This window comes from Vicugna pacos, chromosome 32, assembly GCF_048564905.1.
Source record: "Vicugna pacos chromosome 32, VicPac4, whole genome shotgun sequence".
Classification (NCBI taxonomy): domain Eukaryota; kingdom Metazoa; phylum Chordata; class Mammalia; order Artiodactyla; family Camelidae; genus Vicugna; species Vicugna pacos.
The window spans coordinates 20,254,924-20,271,268 of NC_133018.1; the positions used below are offsets into that span (position 1 = coordinate 20,254,924).

Here is a 16,345-nt window from a genome sequence, read left to right on the forward strand (position 1 = left end):
CTACAATGCCGTGTTCTGGAGAAACGTGGTTCCTGGGAAAGGCTTGTAAACTGGGAACAGAGAACTTCACTTTCATGGACTGAAAGGACGTGGGAGTCCCTGGCAGGCTCCGGTTCCGCGCCCCCATTTTGTAGCCGGGAAAGCTGAGGACCCCCGGGACCATTCCTAACTTGCCCGTGGGCTGGGGACCCTGCCCCCAGGCTCTTTCTGTCTTGTGTCTGAAAACATCTCACTGCTTCTCCCCTCCTCTGATTATTCAGAGAGCAGTGGCCTGGGCCTGGCCTTTATCAACCCCGAAGGAAACCTTTTAAAAACAGTTGACAGCCTTGCCCGCTTTCCTAAGCGCCCACGCCGTTGTAATTGAACCTTTCCCTGGTGACTCAGGGCCATTACATTAATTGTTGGGCTTTGTGCTGGAGTCACCGCCCTGGCTTGTCCTTACTCTGAGTGGCTCCCTGTCTGCAGGCGCGGGGGTGGGGGTCTGGGGCCAGGAGGGGCGGGGGTTTGCTGGGTTCAGAGAGACTCCCGCTGCTGGGCGGGTCAGGTTGTTCCCTCCGCATCTCTGTCTCCCTCCCTCCCTCCCCCTCCTCGGGGGCACCCTGGCCTCTCCCCAGGCTGCTCCGTGCCCTTGGGGGGCTCTGTCACCCCTGCTCTTCTCTCCTCCTTTCCTTTTGTTGCCTTTTCTTCATCGCTTTCCCTCTGCTTCTGTCTCTCCGCACAGCTTTGGTGTCTGACTCGTGTGGCTCTTACAGGCATTGCCGAGCAGCCGGGCAGCCTAGTGGTCCCACTGGGCACAGTCTCCGTGAGACCCATCCCTTCTTGGGTCTTTGTGCCAATGCGGCTGTCCCTTCTCCTGTTCCTTTTGGGTCCCCAGTTCCGTGGAGGGTCGAGGATGCTGGAGTATTGGCGCAGCAGAGTGATGGTCTAGCTTCACCAAAGACAGAGAAATTGATTTCCATTGCCTGAAGGAGCCCAGGGTGCGGGGACCCCAGACCCCACACGCTGTGCGCACACGGGCAGGCCATCCAAGAACTTGAGCCCTGTTTCATCATCCCGTAAACAGAAAACAGGATGACGATGATGGTGATAATGACAATAATGACGGCGGCTGCCACTTAGAGGCTGAGAATCACTGCGGGATGTAATTAAAAACTCAGAGTCTGAGGCTCCACCCTGACCTACTGATTCAGACGTACAGCGGTGGCCTGGGCTTGTGTTTAATGACACCCTGCTGTGTTCCTGCTGCCCCATCAGGCTCCAGGAGCCTGGTCTGGCCCCTGACAGAGGAGACCCAGTCCCTGTCCTCGGAGAAGCCCACCTGCAGGGGCCCACATCGGGCTTGGGCTGTGGCTTCCTTTGGTCCCATGCAGTATCACCTCCAGGAAACAGCTCCGGGTTGAGCTTTTTCCCCAGAACCCTCATTCAGTCCAGACCCTGGCCACATCCAATCCACGCGTGTTTCCATTTCCCCTCCAGGTCCTTTGCCAAGCCCCCGAAGCAGGTGCAGACGGTCTGTGAATGCATCCTCATCATGAAGGGGTACAAGGAACTCAACTGGAAAACTGCCAAGGGCATGATGTCCGACCCCAACTTCCTGAGGTCTCTGATGGAGATCGATTTCGACTCGATTACCCAGAGCCAAGTTAAGCATATCAGAGGTGAGCAGAGACAAGTGTGGGAATAGCCAGGCTGGTTCTCAACCTGGTGCCTCAGTGTCTGGGGCAGAGATGGAGAGCGAGGAGGGGGCTTGTTGCAGGCAGGCCCTCCCATTGGAGGTGTCGCCAAGGCTCTGCCGATGGAAGAGGCGAAATGATTGTTCCCAGGGGAAGATGGCAGCACAGTCTTGTGAAACAGGGAGGGTGGTTGCTGGGTGGGCGGTGGCAGTGGTGCCCCAGGAATGTCTGATTCAACAGCGGCTGTGGTTCTTCCTAGTGGGAAACACGACCGTCTTCTGAATCCCAGCCCCGCCTTGTCTTCTGTGCATTCAGTCTGATGGGCACAGTGGAGCCAAGAATTGGTCTAACTTGCCTTCTCCCCTTGTTCCTCTTGCCAGTACGAGGTCCCTGGGGGATGAGGGAGGAGGAGGAGCCAGCACCACCCATGGCCACCCCCCAGCTCCAGTAACAGATGCCTGCGTGCCCTCTGAGCCTGGTTCCTGACCTGGCCCGGAGCTTAGCCGTGGGAATGGTGCTAGTCTTTGCCAAGCGCAATACAAGTTCCTTGTGTCGCTGTTTATCTTGATGGTTTACTCCAAACTTTATCACTAGTGCTTTTTCTCAGCCACTTAAAAACAAAGCAAAATGAAACACAAAGGATAACAACAACTACAGAAAAACCCAAAGGACTTTCTTTACCCGAATATGGGTGGGATGGCTTTCCACTTATGTGAAGTTACTCCCAGGGTGGGGGTGTGGGTGGAAGAGTTGGTGCCCCATAATGACCTATGAATTCCAGTTAGCAGCCAGCTCTGATCCACCTTGGTGCCCAGTTGGGGGTTCCCACTGGGTCCCCCGGGGGGCTGCTGGGTGTCAAACAGAGGTGCCTGGATCTTAGGACGTCCTGAGTGGCGGGAACCTGTGCCCCTCACTCACATCTTGAACATCCACTTACCCAAAACTCATTCGGGGTTGGACTCACCTCTGGTTGGTGGGAGGGCTGTCCGGATCCTGGAGTGAGGACCCAATTATGCTTATTTTGTCAGTTGGCAGTTTATTTCCCATTTTAGTTTCCCAAGACGAAGCTCGCTGCTCATCAAAATCATGACATCTTTGACCTTTTTAGGTCTCTTGAAGACTCTCAACACCACAACGGAGGAAATGGAAGCTGTGAGCAAAGCTGGCTTGGGGATGCTGAAGTTTGTTGAGGCTGTGATGGGCTACTGCGATGTTTTCAGAGAAATCAAGCCCAAAAGAGACAAGGTATTTACCGCGCACCTGGGAGACCTTCACGCTTCTGCCGAGAGATCATTTTGGAGTCAGGATTCACGTCTAACCCTTGCTGGAAAAATTTTGGCAGGGTTGAGATTTTAAACCCTCTAAACATTTTCCCCCCAATGAATGATAACCCCGAGTTACAACTCTTATGTAAATGTCATGTGACCTTACAGAACCAGAGTCTGAAAGATTTTCAAATGAAAGAGGGTGGAAATCATTCTCGGGGGCTAAAGCAGGGTTTCTCGACCTGGGTGCTATTGACATTTTGGGTTGACTTGTTCTTTATTTCAGGCGGCTGTCCTGGGTGTGGTAGGATGTTTCACAGCATCTAGGCCTCTACCCACTAAATGCCGTTGTCCCTACCCCCATGTTTCAGCAACTAGAAATGTCTCCAGACGTTGTCATCAATATGTCCCTTGGGGGCCAAAATCTTCCCTGTTGAGAATCACTGGGGCAAAGTAACATGTACAAAGAGAATTATAAGGTTGATTCCACCGTTTTGAGACGTATTTTGACATTGCTTTACAACTCAGAATTGTATCCATCAGAAAACGTAGAACCCAATAGTAGGATCGATATTACCTTCCATGCATCCTTTTGAATTTTTGACTTAGAACCACAGCGTCATCTCAATGGGACCTTAGTACACAATGGAAGTTAAGTCATCTGCTAACTCGGATGCAGGACATCTTTTCCTAGTGGGATGTAGGGCTTTTGCATCAAGCCGTTGAAGACGTAACTAAGAAAAGAAGCCGTGTGCCTTGCTATGATGTATGGGGCCCCAGAGGGCAGGGACAGCATCAGAAATGCAGGTGGACACGAGCCCGGGTGTGTGACGACCTTCTCCCCGCCTCACCCTGCTGCCAACTGTCTTCACCTAGGTGGCCAGGCTGGAGCGGAATTTTCACCTCACCCAACGGGAGCTGGAGAAGATCCAGAATGAGCTGGCAGCGATCCAGAGGGAGCTGGAGGCTCTAGGGGCCAAATACGAGGCGGCCATCCTGGAGAAGCAGAAGCTGCAGGAGGAGGCCGAGATCATGGAGAGACGGCTGATCGCGGCCGACAAGCTCATCTCCGGGCTGGGGTCCGAGAACGTCAGGTCAGCCGGGTTGACCAGCCCTCCTGATGGGCGGCTCTGAGCCAGACTCTGGCGCTTGGGAGTGAGCACCATCGGCAGAATTTCTCTCCGAGTGGTGTCTTCATTCCACACTGTGTTTTGATCTGAAAACCATGTGGAAATGTTCTGGCTTTCCTGTGATCCTGTTTAAGGTGGTTAATGGCCATTTGATAGATTTTTAAAATTAGGTGTGGAGTGCTATTTAACGGGAAGCAATGCAGCTGTGGGGACTGGGAGGAGCCAGGGGCCTCTGGCAAGGTGCCCCAGGTCCTGGGTTGTTCGCTTCTTGGTGACCTTCGATCCCAAGCCCCTTCTGGACGGGTCCGGAGGAGGAGCCCACCTCTGTCGCTGAATCCTTGTGGCTGGTTCCGTCCTGAGCTTTGGTGTTGAGTAGGTGGGGCTGTTGGACGGTTATGGGCAGGAGGACTGTCTGGCCATAGCTGGTCCGCTGGATGTCACAGCAGTTTCTAACCCGACACCTGCAAAAAATGGTGCGGAAAACACTGGAAAATACTATTTTCTTGTGGGAAACAAACCATTTTCAATATTTCTAAAACCTAGGAGACCTTGGCCATTAACCAGAAGAGGCCAAATGAAACATCAGCTTTCTTTTCTCTTGGGTAGAATTTTTGTCCCCAAGCAGGACCAGGGCTCATGCTCTGCTGGGCGTGTTTGTAAGCTAGTGGTTAGGCCTTTGGAGACAACATGGTCACTGCCTTATACGTACCTCTGAGACAGAATGCGTCCCACAAACCTTTATCAAGGCCCCGTTAGATGCTGGTCTGCTGAGCCCTGGCGTGTGTTGGACAAAGTCTTTGAAAACGCTGGGTTTGCTGGGCAGGGAAATGGCATTCACACGTTGCTGGTGATCTCTGTTCTCTTCCAGAAAAGAATATTTCAGAAAATGTTTCCTTCTGCCTAGCCTCCCTCCCCAGCCATGTGTCAGGCTGGGCCTTCTAGAATGTTCCTTTGGAGTGTGCCGCAAGGTGATGGCTTACGGCAGCAGCCTTTCCCCATTCCCACCGCAGGTGGCTGAACGACTTGGACGAGCTGAGGCACCGGCGCATGAAGTTATTGGGCGATTGCCTGCTCTGTGCAGCTTTCCTGAGCTACGAGGGCGCCTTCACGTGGGAGTTCCGGGATGAGATGGTCAGTCAGGTCTGGCAGAGTGACATCCTGGGGCGGGACATCCCCCTGAGCCAGCCCTTCCGACTGGAAAGCCTGCTTACGGATGACGTTGAGATCAGCAGGTGAGGGGGCCCTGAGCCGGGAGGACGGGGTCAGGGGATCAGGGGGCTGGGGAGTCTTGAGATGGGGCGCACAACCAGGGCTGTGGCCGACCTGCCAGCAGGGAGGTGGCAGGGAGGCTGCACACCCAGCTCCTCAGACTCTGAGGCTCCCCGCTGGTTCACAACTTGGCTGGAAAAGTGCCCATTTCCCCTGCCACTGTCCCCTCCAGGTGGGGCTCCCAGGGACTGCCCCCCGACGAGCTCTCGGTTCAGAACGGCATTCTCACCACCCGGGCCAGCCGCTTCCCCCTCTGCATCGACCCCCAGCAGCAGGCCCTCAACTGGATAAAGAGAAAAGAGGAAAAAAACAACCTACGGGTACGGCCGGCTCCCTCTCCATGTCCTCGGGGTCCACCCCGGCTCTCCCACCTCCCCTCCCTGGCAGCACGAGGCTGAAATGCCACCAAACCACCACCCTGGGCCCCCATGCCCAGCCCTCTCCTTCCCTGCTCCCCCACCTCCATGAGTCTTCAAAGGGCAGCTGGAACCACCTCAGATTTGACTCTGCTCTTTGGCCGTGCGTTGCCTCTTAGGCTGTGAGCATCTTAAAGGCGAAGACGGTGCTTTATTCCTCCCTGCGTCCCCCGTACGTAGAGCAGGGCCAGGCGGCCTTGGATGTTCAAGCATTTCCTTTTAGGGGGAGGGGAAGGGGCTTGAGTGAAATACAATTCACATGCCATACAATTCACCCATTTGAGCATACAGTTCAGTGGTTTTTAGTAGATTACACACGGAGCTGCGTAACAATCACCAGGGTCAATTTTTATCACCACCCCCCAGCCAAATGCTTTATCCTTTCGCTATCACCACCCCCAAAACTTCCATTTCCCCTGCCATCCCCTCACCACCAGCCTCTGGCAACCACTAATATATTTTCTGTCTCTATAGATGCGCCTATTCTGGACATTTCATATGAGTGGGATCATAGGAAGCAAGTTGCGACTGGCTGCTTTCACTTCGCAAAATGTTTTCAAAATTCATCCATAGTGTAGTCTGTACTTCATCTTTTTGATGGCTGAATAAGAGTCCATTGCATGGATGGACCACAGTCTTAGTCGGTCCTCAGTTGATGGACATTTGAGTTGTTTCTACTTTTTTAGCTCTTGTGAATGGCGTTGCTGTGAACATTCATGTGCGAGTTTTTGGTGGGCATGTGTTTTCAGTTTTCTTGGGTAAGATTGCTGGGGCTCGATTACTTTTTGCTGAAATAATTAGCAAATTCATGCTTATCCGTTTTCACTTTTTCCTTATGTTTTCTGGTCCTTGCTTCCCGGTTATGTACGTGCTGTTGGGGGAAGCGCCCCAAGGTCAGGGGAACATCCGCCCCTAAAATTCACATATAGCCGTGGTGGGACAAATGCCATGAATGTAGGCATGTCCCTGGTGTCCCTCTTCCCTGAGCCTGCCAGAGTTCTCACCTGCCAGAGAGTTCTCACATTGCCAGCCCTCTCCTGGCCCCAATCCTACTGCTACTGCCATCCTATCGCTTAAAGACGGAGGGTTCAGCTTATGGGGTGAGAGGCTAAGTACATCAATGTAACAAAGGACGGTGGAGAGGAAGGGAAGAGGGGGCCCCAGGGGCTGGAAGGACAGGAAGAGTTTGTACAGATGTTTGGAGGAAAGAGATAATGAAAGCAATGGTGAGGTTTGGAGGGAAGTGAGTAAAAGCGAGGTCCTCTGAGAGATGCAATGACATTCCCTCCTGGTGACCTTAGCTGCTGAACTGTGCTGTGTGCATGGAGGCTGCTCGGAGCCTAGACCTCGTGGATTTCTGGGTTTATACGGGTTACATGTCCCGCTTCTCTCCCTGTTCTTTACCCCCCGCTGCCTCCCTTCAAGGTGCTGACACATCCACTCCCCCCTGCAAGGCTTTCTCTCTTTGTCTTTGACGAGGGAGCTGATCTTCAGCATCCGCCTCCCCTCCCTTCCAGGTGGCTTCCTTTAATGACCCCGACTTCCTCAAGCAGCTGGAGATGTCCATAAAGTACGGGACCCCCTTCCTGTTCCATGATGTGGATGAGTACATCGATCCTGTGATTGATAACGTCTTAGAAAAAAACATAAAGGTCTCCCAGGGACGGCAGTTTATCATCCTGGGAGACAAGGAAGTAGACTACGACTCGAATTTCAGGCTGTATCTGAACACCAAGCTGTCCAACCCCAGATATAGCCCCTCCGTGTTCGGGAAAGCCATGGTGATCAATTACACTGGTAAGAGCATGCAGACCTCAGTGGCCAATTTAGGTGCGCTCACAATCTGAGCTCACGGCTCTCATGGGACACCATTTCATTCAGTGAATCATTCTCATGATCACATCTTAACTGATCAGTTCTTAGTGATGGAGCAACACCTGGAAGGTCTGGGGGCCCTTTAGAAGGCCATGAGTTATGTGTCTTGAGGCGTGCTGAGCCTGGACCATGGGGCTCAGGCGTTCACACTCAGCAAGGTGAGACCCCTTTCTGCTAGGCCAGGGGGTTATTCTGTATTTGTGTATTTAAATACGTGGCATGATTTTGGGATTTTGGATTTTAGCCCCTTCCTCTCAACTGAATCCTGTGAAGAATTAAATGCCACTTCTCACGTTTTCCGGAGTGGTTATCCAGGTCCCTAAATGGGTTAATTGAGTTTGGGGATGTTTTCAGCGAGGGTGCCCCGAGATGTGGGGGCCCTGGATTTGATTTTGGGGCATCCTCACTCTCATGTCCTCTTCTCTGGGTAGCAGCACCTGTTGCCTTCTGCCAGGCATTTTTCACCTGGGGCTTTGGAGTGGTTTTGGTGGGAGAGTGAGTTCCCATGTTCCCGAAATGCTGGGCCCGCCCTCCACTCCCCAGGCACCGCTGGCTATGGAGAAGACACGGCGACCAGCCTGATGGGGAGCACGGCAGTGAGGGTCTCCCTTGTCCCCCACAGTTACCCTGAAAGGCCTGGAGGACCAGCTGCTGAGCGTGCTGGTGGCCTACGAGAGGCGGGAGCTGGAGGAGCAGAGGGAGCACCTCATCCAGGAGACGAGCGAGAATAAGAACCTGCTGAAGGATCTGGAGGACTCCCTCCTCCGGGAACTGGCCACCTCCACGGGGAACATGCTGGACAACGTGGAGCTGGTGCAGACCCTGGAGGAGACCAAATCCAAAGCCACAGAGGTATGAACTGCAGGGCAAATGCATCAAGTCAGGAGTGGGGATCTTAGCCATGGGGTCCCAGAGGCCTTCCCAGGGACCCTGTGCATCAGGTCTCTTTCTGTTGAGAGCAAGAGAAAACTCAGCCCTACTTGGGGTTATAAGTCCAAAAGGGATTTATTGGCTTAGAAAACAGAAAAGGCCAAGGTTGGCTTCAGGTAGGGCTGGATCCAGGACTCCAAAAATATCATTAGGACTCAGTTTCTTTCCATTTCTGGACTAGACCTGCTGCTGTGTTGGCTTTATTCTCTGCCTCATGGTCACAAGGTGGGTCTGACCTCGTGTCCCCTGAGGTTCAAGTCCAAAGGGAAGAGGAAGAATCTTTTTCTGCCCCTATCATGAAGGTCCTGAGAGTCACTTACATCCCGTGTCCACCCCCAACCACTCCCACGGCCTGGGGATGCCACATGTGGATTAGTTTGGCTGAGTCACCCGCTCCTCTCCTGGAACTGGGGTAGAGCCCCACATATGAACAAAGGGAGGAAATTGTAAGTGTCCAAATAAAGCTCAGGGACTGTTGTTAGAAGAAGGGGGCCCGAGTGCAGGGCATTCAGGCCACAAATACCTACCACATCTTGCAAGAGGGTGGATGCCCTTCCAGCCCCTGTGAGAACTGCATGGATTTCTTTGCCACCCGCCCCTCCCTGCACCTTCTGCCTTTTTACTTTCTTGCCCCTTTCGTAAGTCTTCCTGGTTATGGCTGTCAGTGGCAACGTGCACCTTTGCTTTAGGTGTCCGAGAAGCTCAAGCTGGCGGAGAAGACAGCCTTGGACATTGACAGGCTGCGGGATGGCTACCGGCCAGCTGCCCGGAGGGGAGCCATCCTGTTCTTCGTGCTGTCGGAGATGGCCCTGGTGAACTCCATGTACCAGTACTCGCTGACCGCCTTCCTGGAAGTCTTTGGCTTGTCGCTCAAGAAGTCGCTGCCTGATTCCATCCTCATGAAGCGACTGAGGAACATTATGGACACGCTGACCTTCAACATCTATAATTATGGCTGCACAGGTGAGCACCTCTTTGCACGGATCAGGGCCAGTGCACTCCGTATGTGCACCCTGCTGTCTGTCTGTGTGTCCAGATTTCCTCCTCTTATAAGGATGCCAGTCTGATTGGATGAGGGCCCACCCTAAGAGCCTCATTTTGCCTTCAGCACCTCCTGGAGGCCAGTCTCCAGTTGGGATTAGGGCTTCAACATACGGATTTGGGGTCAGGGGGACACAAGTCTCCCATACCAGCTGAGCAGGAGAAAGGTCAAGGACTAGGCTCACTTAACTAGCCAACCCGTCTTTATTTATTTATTTATTTAATTGAAGTATACAGTCAATTACAATGTGTCAATTTCTTGTGTGCAGCACAGTGTCCCAGTCATGCATATACATACATCTATTTGTTTTCATATTTTTTCATTAAAGGTTATTACAAGATATTGAACATAGCTCCCTGTGCTGTACAGAAGAAACTAGAAAAAAATCTATTTTTATGTATAGTGGCTAACATTTGCAAATCTCAAACTTCCAAATTTATCCCTCCCTCCCTTTCCCCAGTAACCACAGATTCTGTTTCTGTTTTGCAGATGAGTTCATAGTGTCTTGTTTTTTTTTTTTTAAGATTCCAAATATAAGTGATATCATATGGTATTTTTTTTTCTCTTTCTGGCTTACTTCACTTAGAATGACAATCTCCAGGTTGGAGATTGTTGTTGCTGCAAATGGCATTATTTTATTCCTTTTTATGGCTGAGTAGTATTCCATTGTATAAATATACCACAGCTTCTTTATCCAGTCATCTGTTGATGACATTCAGGTTGCTTCCATGTCTGCTATGAACACTGGGTGCATGTATCTTTTCAAATTAGAGTTCCCTCCAGGTATATACCCAGAAATGGGATTGCTGGATCATATGGTAGGTCTATTTTTAGTCCTTTGAAGAATCTCCATCCTGTTTTCCATAGTGGCTGCACCAAACTACATTCCCACCAGCAGTGTAGGAGGTTCCCTTTTCTCCACACCCTCTCCAGCATTTATCGTTCATGGAGCCAACCCTTCTAACACATATAAAGTCGAATTCAAATCACAAATTTTGACTTTGCACTTTTTTTTCCCAAGAACATGTTTCTTCTGTTAAAAAAAAAAAAAGGACTCTAGTATTTTGCATCTTCCTAGCAATAGAGTCTGTTGGTTGAATATGCTTACTGTACAATCAAGATTGGCAAGATCTGGCCCGCTGCCCGCTTTTGTGAATCATGCTTTGTTGGCACACAGCCACGCCCGGTGCTACACACACTGTCTTTCACGGCACCGCGGCAGAGCTGAGTAGTTAGGACCAAGACTCTCTGGTCTGCAAAGCCGAAACTATTTACTCTCTGGCTCTTTATAGAAAGTTTGCAAATATCCCTTCTAGACCGTACCAACTTTGGCTTTGAGTCAGGCAGCGAGCGGACCAGCACTTGGTCAGGAAGGTGGCTTTGTACCTCTGTCATACTGTCCGCACCTGCTTGTCCTCTTCCCGGAGAAGTGGCCATTTCAGATGCGTGCGAGCGAGGGGCACTTTGGGGCAGGCCATGTAAACTGAGCTCAGGTGTTTTGCGCTCAGATATTCACAGACACCAAATGCAAAGGGCCCTCGTGGCAACCACGCAGCCTAGGCGCTTCATTTTATTTCTCTGCAAATTGAGAAACCCCCCTGTTTAAATGCACTTATTTTATCCAGACCCTTCTGTTGCTTCTCTTCAGGGTTGTTTGAGAGGCACAAGTTACTCTTTTCTTTCAACATGACAATCAAGATTGAACAAGCAGAAGGGAGGGTGCCCCAGGAAGAATTAGATTTCTTCTTGAAAGGTAATGACTTTGCCTCGTTTCCTTCTCCCCAGCTCCCTGGACTCACGCTGCATGTTTGTTTGCTGAAAACAAACAACAACAAAAATTCTCCTTAAAATATGACTTGCAATAACACTGCTTTATGACATATTTCAACTGATGGTTCCAGCCTCCGAGATGGTTCTTGTTGACTTAGAGCAACCAGTCTCTGCCCTAAGACTGCTCCGCGGCCGGAAGCCACACAGAGCTGCCTGGCTGCAGTCGTGGGCAGTGACGGGGGGGGGGGTGGGAGTGGATTTCCTCCCAAGGTGACAGAAGCCCACAGCCGGAGCTGCTGGCCCTTCCCGACGTGCTGGTGTTGACTGTTTGACCTCTCTTCCTCTGTTGTGACCAGGAAACATTTCCCTGGAGAAGAGCGAACGAAAAAAGCCCTGCGCTTGGTTGTCCGACCAGGGATGGGAAGACATTATTCTTCTATCAGAAATGTTTCCAGACAGCTTTGGGAACCTTCCTGATGACATTGAGAAGCACCTGGCTGTCTGGCAGGAGGTGAGCTCACGTTCCCTGCGGCCTCCTTCCCTTCCCCGCATGTCAGTAGTTGCCACACTTAACTACAGCTACAGCCTGACTCCTTACACGTGAGAAGACACTCCTCCGAGGGACCATTCAGAGTAGAGTGAACACCCTCTAGCTCCCTGTTTGGAATTCTCCTTTATCTAGCTCAGCTAGTTTTATGGGAGAACCATCCATCTCTCTGTCCATCTGTCTATCCATCTGTCCACCACCCATCCAGGAAATTTGTTGAGCATCTGGGGATGGACCATGTCCCTTGATGGGCACTAGGGGCACAACAGTGAATAACGCTCAGTCCCTCCGCTCCTGGAGTTCGTAGTTTTCTGGGGGTAGAAAATGACAGATCCGAGCAGAAGTGGCCTATAGATTTCATCCTTTTACGGTGGCTTTGGGGACCGTCCCGTAAAAATGGGGGCCCACGTCATTTCCAAGTTGACGCTGCCGTGCATGTTCTCTGCTTTTCCCAGTGGTGTGACCTGGACTCACCTGAGCAGTTTCCATTGCCCCTGGACTATGATAACAACGTCACCCCTTTCCAGAAGTTGCTCATCTTGCGCTGTTTCCGCGTGGATCGGGTGTACCGCGCGGTGACTGACTACGTGACTGTAACGATGGGAGAGAAGTAAGTGTGTGGCTCGTGTCTGCCTGGCCCTTTTTGCGGATAGAATGTCTCATGTCACCTGCTCCTGGACTCACAGATGGAAGTGGTTGGCCAGCTCCGGAGAGGACTGTCTGAGCAGGATTTGGTAGCCGCAGTAGAGTAACGCTATTCAAGAGAAACGCAGTATGAGCGATGTACGTAATTTCAAGTTTTCTAGTAGCCACGTTCAAAAAGAAACAGGTGGAATTAATTTTAATAACAGTGATTATCAGTACATAAAATATATTCATATATAACAACATATAACACATTAATAACTAACAATAAATGATTGTATTTAACTCAGTATATTAAAATATTATTTTGGCATGTAAATAATTGGGATATTTTGCATATTTTTTTTGTTAAGGCTTTAATAATAATGCTATGGGAGGGGAGAGGATATAGCTCAGTGGTAGAGCACATACTTAGCAGATACAAGGTCCTGGGTTCAATCCCCAGTACCTCCATTAAAATAAATTAATTAAAATAAATAAATTAATAAATAAACCTAATTCCTCCCCCCCAAATAATAATACTAATGCTGTTGAATTCACACGGCGCATCTCGATTTGGACTAGCCACACTTCAAGTGCTCAGTAGCCACGTGTGTCTGGGGGCTACCATATTGGTAGCTCTAGAATTGAACGCAAAGCCAGGTGGATAACTTGGGGTTAGAAGCTCAGATTCATCTCCTTGGCTGGCAGGTGATGCAAATGAGTGAATGAGGCCGGGCGGGGCCTGTGGCAAACAGGAGGTTTGTCAAGACCTGGTCAGCAGCCCCTTAACTCTTTGCTGATACCTCCAGGTGGCAGTGGGGACCCAGATCCTCTGACTTTTCAAAGGAAGCTAGAAATTTGGGTTTCTATACAAAAACTGCTAATCCGCATGGATTGGCAACTAATTTATAAAAATCTTGGGATGTGGACCAATCGGGACACACCTCTGGAGCTGCCGGTGTGGGATCTCTGGGCTCAGTGCTGAGGGCACGTCCACCTGGAAGGCCGGCCGAGGGGCCCCCATCAGGAGGCACCCAGCTCAGCGCAGACCTACTGAACCCAACTCGGATGCACTGGGCTGTGCAGAGAGGTCCCCATCACTCAGAAGCTTCCCGACCAGCGTGCACGATGTGCATAAAAGCTGGATTCTGAAACAAGGAAGACTGCGCAGAGATGCCAGAGGAGCAGTCAGAAGGTTCTGGGTACTGGGAGGCACAGCACTGGTTGGACTGGCCGGCCCCTGCCTGGCGCTGTTCTCTGGGGAGAGTTTTCCAGGTGAGTTTCTTTCGCCAGGTACGTGCAGCCCCCGATGATCAGCTTTGAAGCCATCTTTGAGCAGAGCACTCCGAACTCACCCATCGTGTTTATCCTGAGTCCCGGCTCTGACCCTGCCAGTGACCTAATGAAGCTGGCCGAGCGCAGTGGTTTTGGAGGGAACCGCCTCAAATTCCTTGCCATGGGTCAAGGTCAAGAGAAGGTATGTTGTTGTTGGAAGGAACAAGCTCTAAATGTGGGTGAGGTCCCGTCCCTCTTAGGCACAAGTTAATGCCTGGAGTTCAGCCATGAGCACTGCCCTACACGCGAGCTCAGCGCGCACCCATTCTGCGGAGCAGTGTCTCACGTGCAGTGACGACAGTGTCCACGGTGGTGTCGCTCTAGGGCTGCCCTTCTGCGATTGCCCAACCCAGTGCAGTCATTGTGTTCTGCTCTTTTCAAAGCTCTTTCACATACAGTCGTCACCTCCCTCAGTCCCTGCAACAGCCCCAGTGGATCTGGGCTGTCATTGCCCCCATGGCGAGGCCAAGGGGCCGGTCAGGGTGCAGGTGCCACTGTGTCCGAGAAGCTGGTGCACTGGGGGCCGAGGGAGGCCAGCGACTGCAGCCCGGCAGCCCTGGGTGGCCCTGGAGGAATTCCAAAGGATTGTTTCTTCCAAGGCTCCCTCTGTGGCTCCTGGACCACCGCAGCGCTGTTAGTTTTCTGGGGACGTGGAGTGGGTCTGTGGGAGAGCACGTGGGTGCTGTGGCTTCGGGACACCGACTCTGCCCATCTCTTCCCACCGGTGCAGCTGGCCCTGCAGCTGCTGGAGACGGCGGTGGCTCGCGGGCAGTGGCTGATGCTGCAGAACTGTCATCTCCTGGTTAAGTGGCTGAAGGATCTGGAGAAGTCCCTGGAGAGGATCTCCAAGCCCCACCCCGACTTCCGCCTGTGGCTCACCACGGACCCCACCCAGGGCTTCCCCATTGGGATTCTACAGAAGTCCTTGAAGGTCTGGCTGCCAGACAGACACCGACAGACCCACAGCCCAGTTCCTCAGCTCACTGCCATTTTGCTGTGTGTGGGTGTGCGTCTGTGTGTGTGTTTAGAAATAACCCTAGGATACCGCTGGAACCCCGTGGACGCCCCCTTCCCCATCTCTTCATCTCCCTTCAGAGATTAGCACTGTCATGAATAGGGTGACAATTTTCGGGTGACAGGGATGCCTCCCAGGCCTGTCTTTATCACCTCTGCGTGCACCCAAAACAATTTCTGGGTTAGTTTAGTTTTCATGGACTTCACGTCTATGAAAACTCCTTTTTATCTCTAATGACCGGCCCACCCACAGCCTGCAGGACTCGGGTGCTCGTGTGCGGAAGTTGGGAGGGGATTACAAGCCCTGTTTAATTCAGCCTCCAGATCCAGTTTTGGAAGCGTTCTGTCATCTCTCTGTCTCGGTTACAGGAAGAGGGAGTACTTAGCTCCTTTTGTTTTACATGTGAGGGTCCCGTGGCTCAGAGAGAGGTTCAAGAGCCTTCCTGGGGTCGTTTGCTGAGGAAGGACAGAGCTGGAACATCTAGTTTTTGGACTCATTTGCCTGGGCCCTTGACCTCTGCTGTTTGGGGAGATGGCTCTGTAGGGATGGAGGGAAGGCCAAGGCGTCTGCACTTTGCACCCACTTCGGAGCCCTGCCGGTGGGCCTGGGGTTTCCGTCACCATCTGCTGCCTCCTTTTTCGATAGGTTGTCACCGAGCCGCCCAACGGGCTGAAACTCAACATGAGAGCAACATACTTCAAGATCTCGCACGAAATGCTGGACCAGTGCCCACACCCTGCTTTCAAGTCCCTGGTCTACGTGCTGGCGTTCCTCCACGCTGTGGTGCAGGAGAGGAGGAAGTTCGGGAAGATCGGGTGGAACGTGTACTACGACTTCAACGAGTCTGACTTCCAGGTGAGCACGCGGCGGCTCCTCTCCCGGCCCGGACTTCTTCCTTCGTCGCTCCTGCCCACGTTTTCAGAAAAGTCAGAGCGCAAATGCTTTTACGGGTTTGTTCCTCCTCTTTTAAGGTCTGCATGGAAATACTGAACACGTACCTAACAAAAGCCTTCCAGCAGCATGACCCTCGGATCCCGTGGGGCAGCCTCAAGTACCTAATTGGGGAGGTAGGAGTGTCCCAGGGACCCTGTGCGGCCGCCTCCCGGGGCCAGCTGGGCTGTAGCCTGGTGCCCCCTGTACATGGCCCCTGAGCACTCTGCGACCCCCCTCTTCTGCTCCTGCTGCCCCTCAGCCAAAGACGCCTGGGTCTCTGTGAAGTACCCCCAGCTCATCACCCTGTTATTCTTTGTCCTAAGTGAGTGACCTTCACCTGGGGGCTCTGGACTCATCGCCCTGGGGACTCGCCTTCTCCAGGAGCTGGCAGTTCCCCGCCTAGGATGCCTTAGGCATGTGGCTGGAGCTGTGCTCCTGTGCAGCAGGCCCGGAGGTCTACTGTGGAGACCATGACCTTATACAGAGCTCACAGGACAGCTTACCCCAGTGGCCTGTGC

General features: G+C 52.2%; 1 protein-coding gene across 4 annotated transcripts in view; it reads left to right on the forward strand.

The window, feature by feature from the left end:
- DNAH10 (dynein axonemal heavy chain 10) overlaps positions 1-16,345 on the forward strand; it is a 123,929-nt gene that overhangs the window by 102,353 nt on the left and 5,231 nt on the right. For 3 of the 4 annotated variants that reach the window (XM_072953384.1, XM_072953385.1, XM_072953387.1), the window contains 15 exons: positions 1,477-1,658; positions 2,782-2,918; positions 3,815-4,032; positions 5,079-5,300; positions 5,510-5,657; positions 7,271-7,550; positions 8,251-8,480; positions 9,248-9,521; positions 11,249-11,353; positions 11,727-11,881; positions 12,373-12,527; positions 13,838-14,021; positions 14,610-14,810; positions 15,540-15,749; positions 15,866-15,961. In XM_072953384.1, coding sequence (XP_072809485.1) covers positions 1,477-1,658; positions 2,782-2,918; positions 3,815-4,032; positions 5,079-5,300; positions 5,510-5,657; positions 7,271-7,550; positions 8,251-8,480; positions 9,248-9,521; positions 11,249-11,353; positions 11,727-11,881; positions 12,373-12,527; positions 13,838-14,021; positions 14,610-14,810; positions 15,540-15,749; positions 15,866-15,961 — 2,797 coding nt within the window. The remainder of the gene's footprint in view (positions 1-1,476; positions 1,659-2,781; positions 2,919-3,814; positions 4,033-5,078; positions 5,301-5,509; positions 5,658-7,270; positions 7,551-8,250; positions 8,481-9,247; positions 9,522-11,248; positions 11,354-11,726; positions 11,882-12,372; positions 12,528-13,837; positions 14,022-14,609; positions 14,811-15,539; positions 15,750-15,865; positions 15,962-16,345) is intronic. The other variant, XM_072953386.1, reaches the window with a different exon arrangement.